General features: G+C 49.3%; 1 protein-coding gene across 1 annotated transcript in view; it reads right to left on the bottom strand.

Annotated features, from left to right (window-relative positions):
• Nucleotides 1–1200: 1200 nt before the first annotated feature.
• GAB2 (GRB2 associated binding protein 2) overlaps nucleotides 1201–23511 on the bottom strand; it is a 94566-nt gene continuing 72255 nt past the window's right edge. The window contains exons 3-10 of the mRNA XM_086616388.1: nucleotides 13879–14119; nucleotides 9793–10379; nucleotides 8635–8729; nucleotides 7617–7899; nucleotides 6514–6604; nucleotides 4104–4206; nucleotides 3120–3245; nucleotides 1201–1344 (exon numbers count right to left, since the gene is read on the bottom strand). Of these exons, the coding sequence (XP_086472514.1) occupies nucleotides 1201–1344; nucleotides 3120–3245; nucleotides 4104–4206; nucleotides 6514–6604; nucleotides 7617–7899; nucleotides 8635–8729; nucleotides 9793–10379; nucleotides 13879–14119 (1670 nt within the window). The remainder of the gene's footprint in view (nucleotides 1345–3119; nucleotides 3246–4103; nucleotides 4207–6513; nucleotides 6605–7616; nucleotides 7900–8634; nucleotides 8730–9792; nucleotides 10380–13878; nucleotides 14120–23511) is intronic.

The following is a 23511-nucleotide window of genomic DNA, read 5'->3' as shown; positions in this document are numbered from 1 at the left end:
CAGCCTCTACCCAAGCTTAAGACCTCACCACCAACCAACATTTCAATTACTCTGCTTCTTTCCTCCAAGATACATGCCACTGGATCTCCTGACCCAAAACCAACCTCTGCAGTACAGCGTCCACCTTCTCCCAGACCTCGCAACAGCCTCCCACTCCCTCGTCACTCATCCTCGCACCAGTCCAGATATACAGGGTCTCCAGAGCCTCCATGTGCTCCTCATACTCAACCACAGGGCTTCTTATGACGACCACAGATGTAGAACTCACTCTATGGGCTTCTTCTGGTGCCACAAAGGGCAGATTTTGGTTCTTGGGGCCAGATTCACAGGCAATTGGTTTCAGATAGGCAGTGGGTCAGGGCTCAAATTCTGCTACCCAAAGCTAATCTCTCCAGCCCATTGCTTTTGATAGATGCTGGAGAGCATCAACAGCAGAATACACCCCAAGAAACTTGACTGTTTCACGTATGCATGTATGTGTGTGAGCATGTGCTGGCATATACGTGTGCCTACCATGGGGCAAGTCCTGGGCTTCTAAGTCAGCTTAATGCGACAGTCTGGATGCTCTTCAAGCTCCTGGAGGTTAACAACCACAGCCAAAAACATGGGGGCTGTCCTGCTAGGAGGAGAATAGCCCTTAGAGGTTTTGAACATATTATTTACAAGAGATGGGACAACGAAAGTGATTTCTAAAGGAATGGTCCTTGCTCAGTTTTGGGGTTGGGAGGAGGCAGAGAAGAGGGCAACCAAGGAGTGGGGAATCAGAGCTGGGGAATGATGCCCGATGAGAGACGCTGCAAACCTGCATGGCATGGTTTGGGGGTATGGTATGGAAGAAGACGGGGAGAGAAGATGCAGTGTTAGCACATACAAGGTGGCTTTAATAGCTGTAAGCAAAAGATGTGTAGGGTGAAACCTGGTATTGCTAAGTCGAAGTTCCTGGATAGTGCACCCAGCAGCTAAAGCACAAACCTAGCCACCAAACATAGTTGGTCTTTATCACTGGCAAACAGTATCTGCCAAGTCTTCCCCTGAAATTAAGTTTCTTTTTGTCTTAAAAGAAAAAAAAAGAATGAAGACCCCCCTCCCCTCTGCAGACAAGTCTTAGAAATCCAGCCCAAACGGAGCTGGTGGCCTGGCAGAGCCCCAGCTGGGGAAAACCACCAGGACATTTGCCTGTTTCGCTGCCTGCCCCAGGCGCTACTGCTTCGTGCTCTTGGTGGGCTCCGAGGACTGCCGCACATCAGTCCACTCCTGCATGGTGCTCTGCAGCGCCTGCGTCTTCTCCTTGTCCACTTGCACGTAATCGACCTTCTCGTCCGAGGCGACCGATGAGGTGGAGGGCTGCAGGGAGGAGAAACATGGCCACCGCCTGGTCACTCATCAGCTCCTTGCTCTTCCCTCTCGCTCCTTCCCACAGCAGTACCATGGGTGCTGCAAGTCCACCAACGTCCCCTGCTTTCTTGCAGATTCCATAGCTCATCACCCTCCCTCCAACCTCCCAAAAGGTCTAGAATGAAAGACTTCAGTCTACCTCTGCATCTTGCTTGCATGCAACTGCAGTGCAATGAGAGGGGAGAAACAGCACCTGGGTCTCCACCTTCCCACCAACTCTGGGACGTGAATATTTGGTTGCAATTGTGGTAACTAACTGCTGATATTGTAAATTCAGCATTGCATCTTGCTCGTTTTCTAGCAAAGAACTTGAGAACTCTTATAGATGCAAATAAAACTCCCAGCTCCATCTCTCTTGGCTATGCTGACTCTACACACCTATGGAATTAGATTATTTTCATCCCCAAAACAACAGATATGTTTGCAGGTTCACCCAGGAGACCTGTTGAGGAAGAAAGAGATACTTTTTTTTCCGTAGTTTCTCGAGTCCTGGAACTTTGTCTGCCTCTACAAACATTTCAGAGGACCCCTTAGCTGCTCGCATCTGGAGCTAGATAATTTTTTTTAATAGTCTAAAATAACCTTTGTAGGTTGGGATATAATTTAAATTGGTAACACCAGTAGAAATATTGCTGGGCAGAAAGAAACAATCAAGGGAAAACTATCAAATAATAAAAAGACCTATCTGGTAGGATGCTTCGCCTTGTTTGAGAAAGTCAAGACCAACTCACAGTTGACTCCCATAAAGGTTTATACAATGCCTTGTGCTTCACCATCCCCTCGCTCAGGTGCTGCTTTGCTTGAGCCAGTCTCTCCTTCCTCCACCTCGCTCAGGGTGGCACCCAGCAGGACCTGCCTTTGGTCCCTCCCAAGCCTACTCTGTCAGCCCTGGGTGTCCTCTTCATGTTGGTATGTGGCCTTATTGGGGAGGTTGTGAAATCTCCATCATATAAGACTTTTAAGCCTCTCCTGTCACCTCAGGAGAGATGGTTTCATTTGGATGTGGTGATGCCCGGAGTGCCTCCCTTGCCCTGTTTTCCTATGAGTCATTTTAAGATGGTGTTTATTTCCCCCATGTATGAACCTGGAGAAAAGTCACCAACATCCGCGTCCTTAGGACCTTCCCCTGCCACATGACACTTGGCAGACACATCCCATTCCCAACCCATCTTCTTCCCACAGCTCTTTTTCACCAGGCAATGGTTCGATCAGCTCAATATAACCTAGCTTTAACTTTCTGAAAGTAGTTTATCCTTTTCCTGTGCAAATGGCACCCTTTAAAAGCAGCTGACTGGCAGGAGACAGGTGCCCAGCATTTCCTGAATGAGTTCCTGAAAGTATCTCAGGTGGAAAACCCAAGTTTGGTTTTGGAAGATCTGTTGTTCTGAAGGAGGCAAAAAAAAAAAAAATCTGATACTTCTTTGGATACCTCCTGACAGCTTTTGAATATACAATCTCCAGCTGAATTTCTGGTCTCATCAGCATCCCTGAACCCTTGCACATCCATACTTCTGGTGACACTCCCAGCAAGGCTGCAGACATGCAACAAAGACCGAATCTAGAATAACTATAGCAGCTGATCTGCAGGAAAAATCATGTCTCTGAGGTTACTGTGCCACTCACCAACCCTGCCCAAGGCTTTGGACCGTGCTGTTGCCAATGTGCATAAAACCCCGTTATAAAATGCATCGTTTTTAGTAAAAAGTTTGTAAAATCCTTTGTACCTTTCTGTGTGGCCCTGGTGAGCTTGGCTGGAAGTCCAGGGCCAGATAATCCACACTCCCCGAACTCTTTTTAGGCGCTGGGCTGTTGGTGCCACTAGGAACAGGAGAAGCAGAAATGGGGTTTTGCTAATGCAGGGAAGAGACAGGAGAGATAACGAGGATTAAAATGGGAAGAAAGGAAAAAAGGAATTAACACAAATCTGGCAGCGAAACGCCTCGATGGCACTTTTAAAAGAGGTCCCAGCCTGGGTATTTGCTCACCTGCCTCTGGGACCAGGAGGTGCAGAACTGCTGTGGGACTATATATATTGTATATCGTGCTAACAAATATTTCAAGCTCATGCTCTTGATTTCACGTGCGGGAGCAGTTCTGCTGCCTTTGTGCTGATTTTATTCACTTGTCTGACATCCAGACATGGGCTTCAGCATTTCCCAGGAACCACACCTCCTCGAGGCCAGACCAGCTCTGGGATTTTCACTAATCATAACCACCCTACACAGAGCACAGATTTCCTCTACCCCTTTAGTTACATCGCCTCAAAAATATGTTTCAAGTCAGCAGCTTCACGGAGAGAGAGAAAATCCCCTCCCTGTAAGCAGTGTCACTCCCAGCTGCTGCTTCGATAGCCCCTGCCCTCCGCACAAACATGATGTCAGCAGCAATTTGGGGAAAAAAATACCCTGAAAAAATCAACTTAAATCAGGAAAATACACCCTGACAGTCCATAGACGTTTTTATCCCCTCTTAATTCTTGGTAGAGTAGGTGATGTATGTTCCTGCTCTCATATACGGTCAAAACCCCGATGGGACATGTCTTTTTAGGAACGAAAGCCACTGTTTCATGCGCGTAGAGATGTACGTAAGGATGGACATCACACAGTGTGATCTGAGCGCTTCCACGCCGTGCCCTAGGAATGTGTTTGCAGAGTTGGGGAATGTACGTGTCCTGCCAGGACCATATATCTTAGCTGTGGGGCCCTTACCATCGCCACGTAGTTCTCCTCGCTGTCTCCCGAGTCAGTGCTGGTGATGCTCTGGGAGGAGACAGGGCGACAGTATTGCAAAGAGCCGGCGTTGAAGGTGTGGCTGTAAGGACAAGGGTCAATGCATTAATGATGGTTGCAGGTTGTCCATTGCCAAGGAGGGATGAGAGGGGGCATCACTTGATGCCTCCAAACATCTCCATGCTCAGATTTGGGGACTGGACATGAGAAGTTGTGGCTGCCCCATCCCTGGAAGTGTTCAAGGCCAGGTTGGATGAGGCTTTGGGCAACCTGGTGTAGTGGAGGGTGTCCCTGCCCATGGCAGAGGGGTTGGAACTAGATGATCTTTGGGGTCCCTTCCAACCCAAACCATTCTATGATTCTATGTTGGGGTCCTCCTAACCTGCCATTCCCGTGGGTCAGAGAATCACTGGGTTTGGTCTTCTCATTTTTTTCTCCCTAAGCCTTTTTAATAACACCTCACTCGCTATGTACCCGTAATTCTCCTGCTATCAGCTACATAAATCAGGCTCCATGAACTCTTTTATCTCACAGGAAACATTTAATTGTGGAGGATGCAGGGCCAGCCTCAGTGAAGCTTCTCACCTCCAGCTTCACCGCAGCTCCAGGATTTGTTTACCACACAGGGCCCTATCCGAATTTTTCGCTAGAAAACAAAACCTCCGAGGCATCGTCTTGCTTTCAGTTGGCCAAATCTAATTACGCAGAAGAACGTAATGCAATCAGCGCCCGGCATTAAAGCTTGTGTCTTAAAAAGCTATTTGCTGCCTCGCAGTAAAGGCCGGGTCATGCGATGAGCTGATAAGGAAAAATCCATTAGCTTCTCCGAGGTCGGACATCTTGTCAATCAAACCCCGCTCGCTGTTTCCCGGCGCAGTGATTTCGGCGCATGGCGCTCGTGCCCTGCAGTCAGTCTCCGCACAATCCAATTTATTACAGGAGCCACAGCAGCCAAGCTTTGCTCCTGCCTCTCATTGGACAACATCAGAGCACGAATTAGCAGCAGAGCTGGAATCGTGCGAATCCTGTTATTTTTGGCCGGCGGGCTTTGCTCTGAAGTGCTTTGGTTTCATTTTGCAGACTTCCTTCAGGCTAGATGTTGCTTTCAAGGCAACAAAAGCACGGCTCGGTCCGACCCTGCGAGGATCACCCCGCGCTTTGAGATCACAGTGGGGTTTTGAGGGGAGGAGGTGGATGTGAAATTGTGTCCCGTGCCCCCAGTGTGGCCGAATCGGGGTGGTTCACCTGGGTCACAAGTCGCAGCAGACCACTGGTCCTATGTCAGAGCCACAGGTTTCTGGGCAGTGTCAGATCACAGAAATAGGAAATGTCTTCAAGGGATCCTAATTAGCTGCTCGGCCACATGCTGGGCTTTCATGTGAAATCCTGACCTAAACAAATTCATCATCCTGTCACCGGCTGTGATGTGGGGAGTACAACTCTGGCTCTTACAACTCTTGAAAGAGATCGTGAGGGATCCAAGAGAGGAGCCACTCTACTTCGACAGTGTCTGACCCAGGTCCTAAGTCTGGCCATGACGCAACCAAGGAAACCCCTGAGCCCTGAATCACCATGGTGTGGCAGGATATTTCAGGAAAGAATTACTCTATAAATGCCCCTCGTCCCAAATAGCTCCTGCTGGTCCCTGATGAGGGTAGGGTATTGGGCAAGGTGGACTTTTTGCATGGCGTGACTCAGCTCTGCAGCTCCTGTTTCTAAAATTGACAAAGAGCCCAATGAGGGCTGAAAGGAATATCCAGCTTTCGGGGCAACCTGCCTCTGCATTCAAAGTCTGGGCTCACTTCTAGCTTGATTCAAGATGACCCATGAGAAACATGCCCTTTCATCAAAAAGAGATGGTGGGCCAGAAGAAACTTCTGCAGCGAGCAGAGGCAAAAGGGCAGCTGACATCTCACATTCAGCCAAAGATCAATGAATCATAGAATTGTAGAACAGTTTGGGTTGTAAGGGACCTCAAAGATCATCTAGTTCCAACCCCCCTGCCATGGGCAGGGACACCCTCCACTACACCAGGTTGTTCAAAGACTCATCCAACCTGACCTTGATCACCTCCAGGGACGGGGCAGCCACAGCTTCTCTGGGCAACCTGTTCCAGTGCCTCCTCACTCTCACAGTGAAGAATTTCCTCCTTAGATCTCATCTAAATCTCCCCTTTTTCAGTTTAAAGCCATTGCCCCTTGTCCTATCACTCCATGCCCTTGTAAAAAACCCCTCTCCAGCTTTCTTTAGGCCCCCTTTAAGTACTGTAAGGCTGATGTTTAATCCGTGGCAGAGGTGATGGCATGGCTACATGTGGACACCAAAGACAGTGAGACCAGAGATCTGCTGTCAGAACAAAGGAAGAATTCATACCCCAACCATTACTCACGTTGGCCTGGACCAGGATTTTGTGACCGGTGATTTGAAGGGAAGTTCATCGATGACGGTGTTGTTCCTCAGGTCCAGCGGTGATGGCTTTGCTGGAGAGGGGAAAAGCCTTTATCAGAGGCAGCATGTTCCTACAATTCAGTGTTCATGACTGGCATGACAGGGTTCCCAACAAATTGGTGGTTCCTTCTCGTTCTGCTAATCGGCCCTCTAGCCCTCCTTGCTGATGACAAATATCCCCAACCAAAATTCTTTCACACGTTTACACCAGGACTGAGGGAAAACAGTGAATTTATCCCTCTGACCCACAGCCCCAGATTGGATGGGTGGCCCAAAAAGGGCAATATGCCTCCCAGGGAATGGAGATCTGCTAAAAATGCCCAAACCTCAGAGTATAACAAACACATTCATTAGGGAGCTGTGATAAGCCGTTGGGTGGGGACAAAACCAGACTCTGCCAGCCCTGAGTTGCCTCTGGCCAGAGTGTTTCCCTGTAGAGAATGGGAAAGGACATCTACAGGGTGACACAAAAACTCTTCTCATCATGAGGGGTTCATTAGGTGGAAGACAGGACTGCTGTACTCCAGCCCCAGCCCTTGTCTAGCATGTTGATGGAGTTAGGTGCTGAGGCCCTAATGATGAGAGTCGTCTTCCTTGGCATCTCCTTGGTGACCTGTTGGGTGATGGTTTGGGGACGGATGTGGAGGATATAAGCAGAGCCCTAAGGGAAGAGTTGTCTAGATCCAGCCAGCAGGAAACAGTAGGAGAAATTTAGGTCATCTGAATACAACACAGAGATTTTGGGGCGGAGCGTGGGGCAGGGTGCAGGCAAAGGGGGAGTGAGATCCTGCCTGTGACATGCATCTCCTGTAAAGGCCAGGAAAGGTTTGAGACAGGCTGTTCAAGAACCACGAAAGCTGCATTTGCACCATAGTCCTCCTGAAAGAGGAAGGGGAAGATCTGAAGGTTTGACTGTGCTGGCAGTAGCAAATCACACCCCACATAGGACTCTACTGAGTGTGCACGAGACGGCAGATGTAGTCCAAAGTATTACAAGAACAGAAAGGTTCCTGAGAAGATTTGCCCACCATCAACTGTTCTTACCTTTCCGGTCAGGTTTGAGGTTGCGGTTGACTGGTGGTGGCTGGATTTCACTCAACCGTCTGTGGCACTGCGCCATGGCACCTCCTTTATGCACGGGAAGGGTGGCTGAGGATAACCCCACCAGGTCGAAGTGATGCGGCCCAGGGCTCATGGGGATGTAGAGACTTTGGGCATTGTCGTTGGCTTTCTCCGTGTGGATCAGGGGTGAGGAACCGGGGTTCATGGGGACGTAGTTGTCCTCGGAGTCCGTGCTGTGGGAGCGGGCCACTGCTGCCTTGGCTTGCTGAGGGACAAGCGGGAAGACGAGCATCAGACACTGCTCAACTGCATCCCACTAGAAACTCCTTCATCTCATCATCACTGAACACACACCTGAGGTGGGACCAGCTCTAAAATCTCAGCACAGAGGAAAGAGATGGTTTGTCTCCTCCTTGGCCATCAGTTTGTACGGAGAAGGCCTACCTCCCACTGTTTCCAAGACATTGCAACATCTTGATTTCAGGGAAAGGTCTTTATTGCCCAGACTTGAGCTTCTTCTCATGATCAGTGAGCTGCAGAAGCATGCTTAACCTGGAAAGCAATCTTTCCCTGGGCTTGGTCACGACTAAAATGCAGTATGAAAGGCTGCTTTAATGTCATTTCCAGCTCAGGAAATCTTAGAAAGTGCACAAAAGAGGCTGTTCTGCAACATGTCAAAATTCAGCTCAGCAGCATCCCAGGCTTTGGAGAAGCCAAACTCCTGGGAGCTTTTTTTGGGTCAAAGCTCCGGGCAGATACACTCTGTGGAAGCAGCCAAGCAAAATTCTGCATGCGGTGCTGGGTTAGGTGGTTGTTCCTCCATCTCTACTCTGCAGGCCACCACGATTTTAACTGAAATCAGCAATAAATCTCTTATTTTCTTGACTTTTAGCTCTGCGGGACTGGGCTGTGAGGTCCCACATGGAACTGATTTGTCTCTGAATCTACAAGGTGCAAATCGTGCCTATAGCACAGTGTGTGGACACCAAGGCCAACTCACCAGGTAGGAGTTGTACCCATCGTTCATCGACTCAACTGACTGCACAGCGCTGCCGCCTCCATGCTGGGGGTATTCGTACGTCTCGCAAGAAGAAGCTGCAACACAACCACAAATACACATCGTGTCCCAGGGCGACTGCTAATAAAAAGGGCCCCTGAAAACAAAATCCAGGTACTGGGAGTGTGGTATCTATCCTCGATGATTGAGACGCTGGTGAGAAGATGTGGTTTTTAGCCTGTCACAGACTCTCTGCTACGTTCTCTCCCAGTCAGCATCTCTCTGATGTGTCAACACAACTGGACGTGCTGCATGGACCTAACCCGGTTCTGTCAAAGTGCTGCAAAATCCCAGGAGTGAAGATGTCAGACAAGGTAGATCACGGTGATAAAACCGGGTTAATGGAGAGCTCTGTCGCAGCTCGCTCGGCAGACGTAAGGGCTGGCAGCCTCCGGTAAAGGGAGGATGGGGTGAGGATGGGGTGCTAAGCTTTTAGACTGGTCAATCTACTGATGAGCATGGATCTGATCTCAGCCTAAATGTTGGTATTAAGGTAGGAGGAGATGGAAGAGGCATTCAGGGAGCTGTCTGTATCATTTACAGTGTGTTTTCTCTCCAAACATCTCTTCTAAGTTACTTTGCAACTATCTCATCCTAGGCACAATGTTTGGAAAGGGCAAGATCATCCATGGCCTATCTATGGCCAATGGGAAGGGCATGTCTACTGTGCTGGGCATGCCAGGTCTTGGAAATATGCAAAATTATGTCCCTGTCTGGTGAGCAAAACCAAGGTAACTCCAGGCTGAAGCGCACTCTGATAACTTTGGTCATGAACTGAAGTAGGAGCAAGCTAAAAATGGCCAATATAACCAAAATCTGCTGAAGGGCTGCACAAGGAACCAGGTTTGGGGTTTTGGTTCAAGGCATGAAACAGCCAAGAGTCAGCTGAGCCGCTCAGGTGGGCAGAGCCCTGTAGATGCATCTCCATGTCCATTGCATACAAAAAGCAGGGTCAGATCCTCACCAGGTAGACCTTCTTTGTGTTTGACCTCCTGGCTGACGTCAACAGCCACCCCAGCCCTACCGCAACCCAATGGACTGCCCCATCCAACGCTGCTAGATAGGACAAAGCCACCCCCTGCTCCCCGCCCCCAAATTCACCTCGGTGCAGCCTGCTGTTCTCCACCGCTGGCAGCGTGTTTCTCCGGGGAATGGTGGCTGCCATGGGGGCAATCCCTAAGCTTTCACCAGGCTGGGGCCGCTGGGGTGGGCTGCCCCACCGTGACTCCGTCTGCCCAGGTTTTGGGGGCCGCGGGGGTGGTGCGGCAGGCGAGTCGCTGGCAGCCACGGCCAGAGCATTGTGGTTCTTGTCCAGCGTAAATGTCCTGGGGATCTGGTAGACGGAGAGCGGGGTAGCAGGGATATCATAGGAGTCCGTGGAGAGCTCCCCAAACTCCTTGCAAAGGGTGTTGTTGGGAGTCTTGTAGGTGTAGACCTCCTCGTTATCAGTTTCGGAGCTGGTGAGGCTCAACTTGGGGTGGGTGTAGGAACCGAAGGCGCGTGGGAGGTCGTACGCACTGTCCCTGAACTCCGAGTTGTGCCGGCTGGGTTTCGGCAGGCTGTAAAAGCCATGGAGCTGCCCGCCAACCCCATTCATGCAGTGCCCGTTGCCCTGTGAGAGCTTCTGGACTGCTGTGTCGCTCCGCATGAAGAAGGCGGACCTCGTGGCTTGGGAGAAGCTGGCACTCCTGCAGAGGAAGGGAAGAAAGGGGCTGAGATGGGGGGAGAGCTGATCCTGGGGTGCACCAAGCTCTGCTCCCCCCATTTTTCATCTTCTTGACCCACTTTGCCCACCCCCAGGGCAATGAGAACATCTCAGACCCTTTCAAACGTGCCCATGACCCATTTTATCCTGAAACACCTCCAAAATGCCTCTGGCATGAGTGGGAGGTACATGCACCCAGCGCCACGATAGGGCTAGGGGCAAGAATGAGCCTTTTTTCCTGACAAAAGGGCAGTTTTCACACCAGCTGACAGCAACCCAAGACACAAGTGCAAAAAGCCACCCCATCAGCATCACCATCACGCGTCAGCCGCCCACCCCCAGCACAGAAGGCAGGCTTACTCTCACCTCTGCCTTGCAAACGTGTTTGAAGGGGACTGGAAAAACTCCTGATGGGAATTATTTCAAAGTCTCCAGCCATGCCACCACCCTGTCCTCTTGCAGGGCAAGCCCTGAGGAGATGAGAACAGGCCCCAGCTGTGGTTTGGGCTTTGCAGCCCTGATCCACAGGGGAAGAGGAACGAACCTCAGGGCTGGATTTGAATTTATAAAAGCCCTCGAGTCCCCCAGGGCGAGCAGGGCAGCGGGGTCACTAGGTCTGTGCCTTGCTAATGATTCCTCGATTTGTGTTGCGGTCATGCCTGGGGACACCAGCCAGGATGGAGGGCGAGCACTGGGGAGACCTCGGTCCTCTAACGACTGCTCGTTAAGCCCCTGCTCCTCCGCTGATTCCCTCCAAGGTGTTTCACCTCCTGTTTTATTCTTTCTGTTTCTTCTTTCAACACTCCAACGTTGCAGAAGATGATGAGCCTCATGGGCTTGGCTTTCTGCACCCGTAACCCCAGCAGATGACATTTTCTTGAGTCAGAGGATGCTTGAATTGGCCACTTGGGACTTTTCTCTCCTCTATCCTCAACCCCTGCCACCACGAAGCAGCTCCTCATCCCGCAAGACTTGGAGAAACATGACCATCACTGCAACAGCGCTGGGACACGAGGGCAAGATGGGGCAGAGCTGGGCATGGGTGATAACCATACCTTCTCCTGAGGTGGCTGAAGCAGCGTGGAAGAAGAAAATATGGAAAAGCTCCAAAAAAAGATTAGGCTGCCATGAAGAGCTAATGCATATACATCAGGAGAGGGTGAGAAGTAGCCTTGGGGTGTTTTTTTTTTATAACCATACCTGGGTCAGGCTTTTGGGGTTCACCTGCTCCCAGCCAAAAAGGTCTGCACTGCTCAGCCAGCCCCATTTAAACATCTCCCCGTGGAAGAGAGTCCTGCACCGCACTGGGATAGAGTGAAATGGTTATGGGGGAGATTTCCAGCTGTGGCAAATCGCTGGGGGGATGTCAGCATTATGGGAAAAGCTGGGAGATGCTGGTTTACACCGCTCCGGCGGGTTGATGCTCTGCAGGGACAATGGGGACTCTTCCTTGGAGCCAGCACGAGATGGCGCTCAGAAATAGGGCTTATTTGGGGAAAAAACAAGTGATGCTGCGATGTGACAAATGAATCCCTACAACCTTTGGAGCTCAGTCTGCCCAGGAGATGTTCAGGCTCTGGCAGGGTCCTTTCGGCCGAGGACTTGAAGCATCTCATGGGTTAATTATTCAGCATCGCTTGTCAATTAGCTACTATTACCCTCATTTAATGGATGAGTAAAGTAAGAGCTCCAGAGCCGAAAGGGGAGAGATTCCCAGCAGTCCTGCAGCCTGGCCCCGTGCACTGGGCATTGATCGAAGTGATTATTTCTGGCCCAGCTGCAGAAGCTGCTGCTGGCCAGTTTGTCCCTGCCCACCAAAGCATCAACGCTTGCTCCCTCCTCCTCTGGGTCTCAGAGGGTGGCTTTTAGGAGCGTCAGAGGGCCTTTTTTTTTTTTAAACACTGTTCCATTAACTCCATCTGAAGTTCATTTTTCCGAGCCTTTTTCTGTTGTTGTTTTTCGGGCAGGGAAAAGCAGCTGCAGCAGGAAAGCCCAGCGGAGGCTGCAGCCCAGGCTCTGCTCACCCCACGCCAGCTGGGCTCCGACTGCCTCTCCCTCCCTCCCTTCCTCCCTCCTTGCCGCTCTCGGGAGCCAAAACTCTTCACGCCAAAAAAACTCCTCGCTATTTAAGGCAACCGGCTGGGTCTGGAGGCGGAGAGCTGCCACTCGCCCAGAAATACCATGCTGAGCACCACGGGCTGCCGTGAAGCCCAGCGAGCTCTGGGCTACAGCAGGGATGTAAACCAGCATCATCCCTCTGGTTGTGGTTTTTCTGGTTAAAGGCAGGAATTAGAGCCCCTAATTCTGCAGGTTCACAGAGGAGTTGAGGTTGGAAGGGACCTCTGGAGGTCATCTGGTCCAACACTTCTACTCAAGCAGGGCCACTTAAAGCCAGTTGCCCAGGACCATGTCCAGATGGTTTTTGAATATCTCCAAGGATGGAGACTCCACAACCTCTCTGGGCAACCTGGGCCACTGCTCAGTCACCCTCACATTGAAAAAGTGTTTCCTGATGTTCGAAGGGACCCTCCTGTGTTTGAGTTTGTGCCTGTTGCCTCTGGTCCTGGCACTGGGCACCACTGACAAGAGCCTCTTAGCATCCTCCCTGCAGGTATTCACATACATTGCTGAGATCCTCCAAGTCTTCAGTTCTCTAGGCTGAACAGTTCCAGCTCTCTCAGCGTTTCCTATCAGAAGAAATGCTCCAGTCCCTTCAGCATCTTCATGGCACTTTGTTGGACTCTCTCCACAGCACTCCACAGATAAGGCCTCGTCAGTGCTGAGTAGAGGGGAAGGATTGCCTGCCTCGACCTGCTGGAAATACTTGGCCTAATGCAGCCCAGGATACCATTTGCTTTCATGGCTGCAAGGACCCATTGCTGGCTCATGCTCAACTCAGTGTCCATCAGGACCCCCAGGTCCTTTTCAGCCAAGATGCTTTCCAGCTGGGTGACCAACAGCATATATTGGCACTTGGGGTTGTTCCTAGCCAGGTGCAGGACTTTATACTTCTCCTTGTTGAACTTCATGAGGTTCCTGCTGGCTCATTTCTCCAGCCTGTTGAGGTCCCTCTGGTGTATAAGCCACTCCTCTTAGCTTAGTGTCATCAGCAAACTGGCTAAGGGTTCGCTCTGGCCCACCAGATCATTAATGAAGATGTTAAACAGGACTGGACCCAGCATTGACCCCTGGGGTATGCTGCTAGTGACTGGCCTCCAACTAGACTTTGTGCCACTGATCACCACCCTCTGGGTCTGGCCATTCAGCCAGTTTTCAATACAACCCAGAAAGCCAGGAAAGCTGGGAGCACGGGAGGTTGCCACTCCAACCTCCTCTTCCCAACTGCGATGAGACAAGACCATCGCACCGAGTTTTCTCCAGCTGGGTTTTGCAGACCTCCAAGGATGGAGGTGAATTAGGTGGCTCACCCCCAGCCCTCCCTCAGCTGTCCCTGAGGTATACTCCCAGGTGGGCTACAATACCTTGCATTTTCTGACTTTCTGCTCATACACTGGTGGAGGAAAAGGTAGTCCTGGGGGGCACTGGCAGACAGAGTGCTCTGGAGGTGGCTGGTGGGCGAGTCGAAGGTGAACAGGGTGGGCTGGCTGGAGTGGGACGGCGCTGAGGACTTGCGCTCTCGCAGCAGGTGGTGGCTGGCACCGCTGAGCTCTGCTGGGGAGGACCGCGGTGCATGGTTCATGGAGGCGATGCTCCTCAGAGTATCTGCGCAGGGAAAAAACACACGGGTGAGTGGCTGGAAGCAGTGACCCCACAGCCTGTGTTCCTGGGATCTTCATTACTTAAATGCTCCAGCATTTATGGAGCTTGGTGGGGTTTCCTTACGGCTCTGAGTGATGCACTCAGCAGCAGGCTCCTCTACTTGGAGCACATGCAGCTATAGGTACCATGTAGGGAAATTAATATTTTATAATCTTATCATACTTTATAATTTTATCATATTTTATCGCATGCTTAGTGGCTTGCAGGGATGTCTGGAGGACGTCAGCCCAATTCACCGTGAGCTCAGTGAGTTGTTAAAACCTGGTTAAAAAGGAACAGGAAGAGAAGAGCTTTCACACTGCAGTTTCTGCTTCTGTCTTTTCTTAGAACCCTTTTGTAGGTGGCTTTCGAGATGTGATTTAAGTCAACCCCATCCCTCTGTGTATGGTCATTGCTGCCATGCCTTTACTGTGGAGTTAGCTGGAGTGGAAATGTGGATGGACATAATGACAGCAGAGATGAAAAATATTCCCACGTTCCCCAATTCTTTATTAATTCTGTGACCTCAAAAGAGTCCCTTCTGTTTTCTGCTAGTAAAATGGGATGCAGATCCAAGGAGTGACTCCCCTTCTCGCCTACCCCACCATTGCTTAGGGAGAAATAAACTTTAAATATTAAATTAGTTTCAACTGAGGATATCCCAGACATCAGGAACAACCCAGCTACTCCAGTTCTCTGATAAATGTGCTCCAAGAATTTGAACTAGGAATGAATTTTTACAGCCAAGCTGTAAACCCCTATTAAAAAACCCCAGCAACCTAACACTGTAGAAAGCCTGCAAGCTGCAGAATATTTTGGGAGAGCTGATCCATCTCTGGTTGCAGAAGACCATGTAGAAGACCATGCATGATCTCCCTGCCACGCACGCACTCCCGATGTGTGAAAACTACTCATCATGGTTCACTGAAGTCACCCTTTATAAGAGCTGTGATTTATGTTCATTTAGTGCTGATGCAAAATGCAGAAAAAACACAAACTCTGGGAAAAAGGACGACTCTTCTTGGGTAAATCCACCCATTATTTGACCATCACTGATTTAGAAATTGCTCCAGGTTCCCCCCAACACAATGTCCATCTGCTCCTCAAATTCAACTTCAGACACCCATAAGGAAACCTGCTCCAAAACAGGGATGAGGGGGATTCTACAGATTTCCAACGTCTTTTTTTTCCATTCCTTCCCTCAAATCTCAGATCCTACCAGAAATTTTGGGCCAGACCTTCTTATGCCGCAGATAAATGAGTGCTCTGTGAAACGGCTGTCGTGGCTTGGACAAGAAGATGCTTCACACGAGGTGATTTTTCACTGACTTGTGAATCGTGTCAAGATACAAAATCGATCTGTCTGCCACTCGTTCACTGCTGCTACATTTTTTTCCTGGCCTTACTGCAAACTTCACCCGATGCAGAAAAAGTACATTAATAAAAGCCAAAGAAGCGTGTCTCTACTCTGTTGTTTGGTTTGTGCTAAACACAGAAAGGATCAATATTTAACGTTGACATTAATGGTGGGGGACGAGAGCTTAAAACTCTGATTCTTGCCTTCTTTGCATGGGCATTAAAGATCCCTCGGTGCTCTTCATGGGAGTAAATGGGTGTCTTGATGTCCTTGGACAAAACAGTGTCTTGACCCTCATTCTTATTAAATATTTATCCTGTAGAAGTGCAGACTGATTCCTGTTGGAAAAGGAGTCTTGAGACCTCTGTGAGTCTCAAATCTTAGTCCCAAATTAAGTTCTTTTAGGTCAACCAGCATGGTAGAGCCCGTACCCACATTGCTATCAAAAACAGGGGGGCTGCACCCAAAGTGCCTCTCAGGAACAGCCCCCTGGTCTTGCTACCTCACAAATCGCAGCCAAGAATTACTCATGACATTGAGATTTGGCCAAGACTCTTCCAAGGATGGTGTGAAGATGGCAGGTTAGTGTTGTGTCCCCATCCCAGCATGAAGGTTGCCTCCAGGGACAACTGTGAACTGCATCGGGTTGGAGTCCCTCTGCCCTGAGCCGTCCTCCAACACTATCCCTGCATGCTCCACACTTGCCATTGCATGAAAAAGCCACAACAGGCCAAAATACACCTGGGAGTTAGAAATTACACTGACTTATTTGTACCAACCCAACCTACGGGAAGAGCTGAGGCTGCACAGAGGAGATGGTCCTCAGCATCACCCCGGGCACAGTAAATTCAAATCACAACACTTTGAAGAGGAGCCCAGTGAATCCTGCACTGCCAGGAGACCTTTTCCCCAAAATCAGTCTGATTTGGGGAAACTGGAGAGTGCAGCGCAAAAGACGGGCTCGTTGAAAGCAGGATGAATTATTTCATGGCTACTCTGACTACATAAAAGAAAACAAGGGATGAGGGGAGCAGGCAGCAATGCCTGGTAAAAAGCACGCCAATTCCCTGGGGGAAGCCGCTCTATTGATGTCTGCATTGATTTTCAGAATGAATTCCCAGCTCGCTTCCCGCAGCGACCCGGCCACTGAGAGCATTAGCAGGAGCCAATTCAGGACTCGTGTACTCCATTAGGTCTGTGAGATGAACTCCGTAATAGCAGGTGAGAGATGGATTGCTACGTGGGGCTGGGAGGGTATTGAAAGGGCTGGGAAGATAAATCCTGTGGCTGCAGAAGGGGACTGCCAAGATTGCTCTGTATTTTTTATGTTGTGAGTTCTTTTTGCACTAGAAAAAAGGGCATCTTATGTGCTCAGGTCACACGCTGGTGATGGGACCTGCTGGGGGAGCAGAAAAAGAGGCAAGAAATGAAATTGAGGCAGAAAAGTAGTATTTGATGACTAGTACATGCTAAAGGGAAAAGTCAAGACATTTGTGCTCTCACGTTGGCCTGAAACGGAGAGAGGTCCCCATGAGGGTAAGGCATAAAGGGTGAACTATGGGCCAGGGGTCCCAAAGCCATTTCAACTTGCCATGCTGCAGTGCCCAGCTCCCAGGCAATGAGGAGCAACACTCCATTCCCATGTCCATGTGGGCACTTAGTGAGTAATCTCTAGGCAGTCCTATCTGGAGAAGTCCAGGCATCGCTCCCACAAGCATCATGACCAAAGATACTGAAATCAATCCGTTCACAAGCCAAAAAGAATGATGCTGCTGCATCCCTCATGACCATCTGCCTCGGGGACATGGATAAACCCATGGTCCTCCTTTATTTAACAGCACAGACATAGCCTTCAAATCCCTTGGCTTTATGTTGCGATCTTGAGTTTATGTTGAGGGAATGTATCAAATACAGCCAAGGAGGGATAAGATCCTGTTCCAGTTCCTATTGCCATTCCCAAGGGGGCAGAGTTAAGGTTATGTAGTGGGGCCATGTGGAAAGTGTCATCTTAACCCTACGTTTCCTGGCCGGTTCTCCTCTGAGTTTGGGGAATTGGACTCTCACGGTCTGGAAAAGGCAGCGTTGGACGCCCACAACTTAAAACTCAATGTCAGCAGCACGGCTTGCATGGACACATCTTGCTGGCCTTGTGTTACAGCTGTTGCACTGGTCCGTGTGACAAAGCGAGCCAAAGACTCAACGGAGATGAACCAGCACAGCCCTGCAAAACCCCAAGGTGCCAGGTGGGCTTCGGTCAGCCGAAGACTTGACACTCACTAGCCCACACTAAGATGTGCCTTTCGGCCATGTGTTGCAGCAAATAAACCTCCCTGCGACTTCAACCCCGAAGCAAAAATACGCAACTGCGAGCATGGCCAGCAATGGGATGGACCAGGCTGGGAGCCAGGAATTTTTAATGAATGTTTTCAATCCTCCAAAGTGGTATTCCCCTCCTTGCTGACAGCTCTGAATTCCCTTGCTCAGCGCGCTCGGCTGTTGCTGTATTGCACATAGCTTCACACAATGTTCCTGCCCTTATCCGAGTGAAAGAACGACTCGGCCTCCTTCGGAAACTGTTGCTTAGAACGGCCTTTTTCACCGGAGCCGTGATGTCAGCTTTCCCCACCTGAAGGCAGAGGCTGGGACTACAGCTCCCTGTATCCCACGGACTTGAAATGATGCCCCTGGGAAGGTGGCGATTTTTGGGTGTCGCTAAATTCCTGCGCTCCCATCGATGGTCGCAGCAAAGGTGCCAGGTTTACTTGGCATCCCTGAGCGGCACAAAATTCCCTGTGATGCCCACACCACTCTGGCAAGGGCGAGCTGGTCCAAGGGGCCTTGCAGATAAGGACTCCTCAGATCTGTCCTGGCAAACAAGGCCACAAAACACCTCAGACCGCGTTGCTGACTTGGTGTCAGTTAAAACTTATGGCCAATGAGATGTTATTTTCAGGAGGGAATAGTAGAAATCTACTAGAAATAATCCATAGGAAGGTGTGGGGCAAGGCATGCTCATGTGCTATTATCTTCCTCACTCTTTGGAGCAGCTCCATCATTTCTTAGCCAAAAAATGGGGAACCTTCTCCCATGGGAATCTGCCTGCACCTCTGCTTTTGCTGCCAGCTCACTTCTGGAGCACAAATTAAAAAAAAAAAATCAGAAAAGACAAACAACTCTACCAAAACAAGCCTTCCATGTGCTTCTCCTGGCAGGGAGAGAACAAACAATATGTTTGATGGATGAGTCGCCGGGCCACTGTGCTGCCAGGAGGCCCTGGGATGGCACGAGATTGAATGTGGCACCAGAGAAAGGTTCATTTACTGAGCTTTTCCTATCGCCTCCGAGTTGGATGGCATTTGGAAAAGCTGTTGCCAGTCTGAAGATGCCTTGGCAGGTTGCCCACTAAAGGTTTCCTCCGGCAAGCTAGTGGGAAAGGGTGTCTGATTTGGATAATTTCCCCTCTCCAGTTTCCATCAGGGTGGGGGAAACTGTGTGCAAGGACACAGGTACCCTAATATTCAGCATTGCCTGAATTTTGGGTGCCAAGCAGGGGAGCAGAGCTCCCTAAAAGTGATGACGGGGCAAGATAGGACTCACCACAGTTCCAACCTCCACTGCAGAGTAGCTGAAGGGTGGGGACAAAAGTGACATTGGGCTTTTGAGCTTTTCCTTTCCAGTTTCTGCTGCTTGTTTCCATTTGCTTTGAGAAACTGCCCAAGGGAAAGGAGGAGCATCATCGCTTCACGGACGGGGATCTGCTGCACAGAGGGCTAAGGACACAACTGCTCTTACCCAATTTCAGCCATGTAGATGATACTCAGCCTAAGCTGGTCCCCTTAGATTTCCTCTACCAGCAACAGTGAAATCCTCCAATTATTTAAGCATCCAACACAGGATGGGGAGAATTACCCAAGAAAGAGTTGATGAGAGACAGTGAGACAAAGATGAGTGGCAATAAATAGCATCGTCTCTGCCCATTAGTGTCAGCACTCTGCTTGCATTTGTATGGAACAACCGAAAAATAGTAGTAATGTAGGAGCGTTTGCCTTGGAGAAGTATGGGAACCAAGGGAAAAATCACAGGCAGGAAAGTGAGTGAGAAGAGAGGGAAAGGAGCCAAGTCAGATCATCCTGACCTCAAAGCATTATATATCTCAGTTGCTTCAACAGCAATCAATTCTTTGAAGGACGAAGGGGCAGAAGGGAGAGAGACTGCAAGAGAAACGATGCAATTCTTCTCTCTGAAGAACACAGGTTTGCTTCTGTGAGATGAAGCTGTGCCCAAAATCCCATCCCTGCCCTGGGAAACACTCTTTGGTGGCAGTGACCCAGCTCTGTATCATATCAGCACGCTCCGCACACAATGGCTACTCTTTAAAGAGCAAATCTGCTGCTCGATTCTGGAGCTCAACCTTTCATGTCAATATTTGGAGGTCTAACATTTGGCCAGAAAGGGCTGCCTGGTGTGTACCTATTTATTTTTGTTATAAGGACTTCAGTGCTGGAAATAAAAGCAGATGAACATGGGCGCTTGCAGCCCTGGCTTATGCACGACCTTGAGCATCCCATCTGGGACATCCTTATCTAAGAATCCTGGAGGGGGACAACGACCTACGGTCGGGGACGAAGGACAATCCCAGGATGGCAGTGTGGGCTAGGACAGGCTTCATTTGCTTCGTAGAACTAACCTCATCTCCTACCCTCTGCTTCATGAATCATCATCTCTGACATTGCAAAACCAATTTGATCAGGGATTAAATGGAAAAAAAAAAAAGGACAAAAAAGGCTGAAACAGAGGGAAAGGGCAAAGATGCTGGGCTGTAACTATATAACACAAAGAAGGGTATTTTTGCCTTTTTCAAGGTAGGGATAAAGTGGCAAAGACAAGGCAATGGGGATGTGCAGAATTATCTGCTTTCATAGAATCACAGAATGGTTAGGGTTGGAAGGGACCCTAAAGATCATCCAGTTCCAACCCCCCTGCCATGGGCAGGGACACCCTCCACTACACCAGGTTGCCCAAAGCCTCATCCAATGTGGCCTTGAACACTTCCAGGGATGGAGCATACACAGCTTCTCTGGGAAACCTGTTCCAGTGTTTCATCACCCTCAGAGGGAAGAATTTCTTCCTTAGATCTAATCGAAATTGAAATCAAAATCGCAATCTCCCCTCTTTCAGTTTAAATCATTACCCCTTGTCCTTTCTGTCTGTGGGTGATGTGCAATTCCCACAGATCCCAAGGGCATCCTTAGCAAATCTGGCTGGAGGTTCGAGCAGCCTGTGGAGCCCAGTGCTGCAGGACACGGCTGAAGTAGATCATTCCTAAAAGCTATTGAAAGAGATGACACATTTATATGAGAAAGGGTTTCTTTCCTCATCCAAAGGCAGTCTCATGATGGCCTCAAGCTGGCTTTCTCACTGCATGAAATCATAGAATCATAGAATTGTAGAATGGTTTGGGTTGGAAGGGACCTCAAAGATCATCTAGTTCCAACTCCCCTGCCATGGGCAGGGAAACCCTCCACTGAAGCTCTGGCATCCTGTTTTAAGGGATGGTATTGGTTATTACTATTGGTTATTATTATCGATGATGATTAGAAATTTTGGCTTTTCCTAAGCGGGCTTTCCGATGGACATCACACCAACACAGTCTTGCCCACGGCTGTGCTCCAACATACCACCAACGGACAGGGTGAAAGCTCAGAACCTGGTGCACCATCGACTTTGCACCCCCTGACCCAGGAAAAACTTGCTTATAGGTCCTGAACAAACGCCTTCTAGTTCGTATGGTTCAGGATGCAGGGACCTCTCCTTGTTTAAGCAAACGTGGGTGCATCCCACACATAGCAGGGATGGAGAAGGAGAAAGGATGAATCCTAGCCTAATCCCAGCCAGGGCTTCTGAACGGCTTGCTTTAAATTTTATAGCCCTTTTTACGGCGACAGGAGGGTAGGTCTTTAGTGCTCCAGGAGAGCAAAGGAAAACTTTCACTAGGAGGAAACGCGAACCCGTTTTACTTATGCATGATTTAGCACCATTTCTATTCAAGGGAGCGCACGAGAGGCCCAAATATTTGCACTTTGTATTACAGAAGAATTGCCATTCCCAGCTCTTTGCAGAAGTAATTTATTTCTATCGCTCCTTACCTTGGGGGAGAAACATTATAACTCCCAGTTTGCCGAGGAGTCAATAAAACAGCAGCGCTGTTAAGGGTCTCCTTCACCATTGCTCAGCAAGGCAGCGATGGGGAAAGGAAGAGGATCCCCAAATTTCTCCTCTTGGATCCCCCTTCCCTTCTTCATGAGTGCATTTTCACCCATGTGTGGGACCAAACTGCAGGAGTTTGGCCTCGTTTTTCTTTCTTCTATCTGGGATTAATGTTACTTTTTGCTCCCCAGGTGGTATTTTAGCTGATGGCTTAAAAGGAAAGGGCAGTGGGTGACGTGCAGGGCGTAGGGGGGAAGATGGGGACAAGGGGCTGTGGTAGAGCCCCAGATTTCTCGCATGGCTTCAGGTGAGTCTGACGTGCTCAGATGGAGCAATATCAGCTGCATCAACTGCAAAAGCCAAAAGAGGAGACAAAAAAAGTCATTAACCCTTATGGCTGCAAGACCGCGTCCCTGAACAGGGAAGCAAAGCAGCCCAGGGGTCAGTGTGAGCAGGGGTCAGTTCATCCCCAGAAAACATACCTTTAGGGATGGAGCCTCAAAAAAAAAAAATAGTTGGCTTTTTTTTTTTTCTTGCTGGAAGCTCAGCTCTCCCTTTTTCATCTTTGCAGCCTTTACTCTCAAGCCTCTCTCCAAAGATTTTCCATGATTTTTTTTTTTTTTTTTCATTTAGGGATACAGGCATACTCTGTCAGCATCCTAGAATCATCTGAAGAAGTCCTGAAGGCAAAATCATTCCTAAGATGTTGAGGTTAAAATGCAAGAAGAAGAATCTCTGCAAGCGATGGGAGGACTGTGCCTTGCACAACCGCTCTCTAGCTGGGCTCTGCCACACCAGTACTCCAGCAAAAACACAAACAGGTCAAAAAGCCATCTTGGATCTTTTGATTCATCATTAAAAACCTGAGTCCTGCCTATTAAGCAGTCTATTAACAGTGCTCAGTGGAAGCAGAGAAAGAAAAGGTCCCTTCCAGGGAGCTCTTCTCATTGCCATGAGGTTAAAAATGCCTGTGACCGCCAAAGCTTTATGCATTTGGAAATCGTGAGTTCTCCTGCAGCAAAGGTCTTCAGTATCAGCTAAAACCTGGAGGTTTTTCTCTTCCTCTTCTTTTAAGATGCAATGATGGCAAAAGGACTTGGAATGTATTCCCTACACATCGTCATAATCAAATAATATGCTAATGCTATTAGCATGGGACCGTGCATCGCAAATGACTTAGAATCATGTTCTCTTTCAAAATACTGGAGTTTCATTTAAATTGGTCTCCACAGCAACCGGAAGCGAACTAAAGTTCGCTTTAGTTGAATGAAAACCTTCATGGCTGGGCATGGCGAACGAGGAATTTCACAGCAGCGATTGAGGGCAGAGCAATGAAGATGACTTGAGCCCACCATAGTTGGTGGGCTTGTGCCAGTCATCTTCCACCCAACCAGTTATCAGTTGTGATAATGAACGCAAGCACAAAATGAACCTGCATGTCCAGGAGGACCTCAAAGCATCCTAATGGAAATAGAGTAGACATGAGGTTCATGTAGACATGAAGTCTGAGGAGGCTTTCTTGATCCTCCTCCCCGATACTTTTTAAGTTGACTCAAGGCAGATGAATATGACAACTGGTTTCATTCACACTAAATCAGTTCTCATCTGTTGAGCTCAGACCTGGCTATTTGCAAATGGCCTGAGGGAACATAGCTCCTGCTCATGGGCCAGACTCCCACATCTTAGGATTGTACAAGCACAGACCAGGAAGAAGGTGTTTGCTGCTGGCTTCCCTCTGTTAAAAGAGGAGATGCTGCTCCTTCCCTCATCTCATCTGCTCTGCTCACAAGCT

Source organism: Tauraco erythrolophus, chromosome 1 (genome assembly GCF_009769465.1).
Source record: "Tauraco erythrolophus isolate bTauEry1 chromosome 1, bTauEry1.pri, whole genome shotgun sequence".
Lineage (NCBI taxonomy): Eukaryota > Metazoa > Chordata > Aves > Musophagiformes > Musophagidae > Tauraco > Tauraco erythrolophus.
This window is presented reverse-complemented; position numbering and strand designations above follow the sequence as displayed.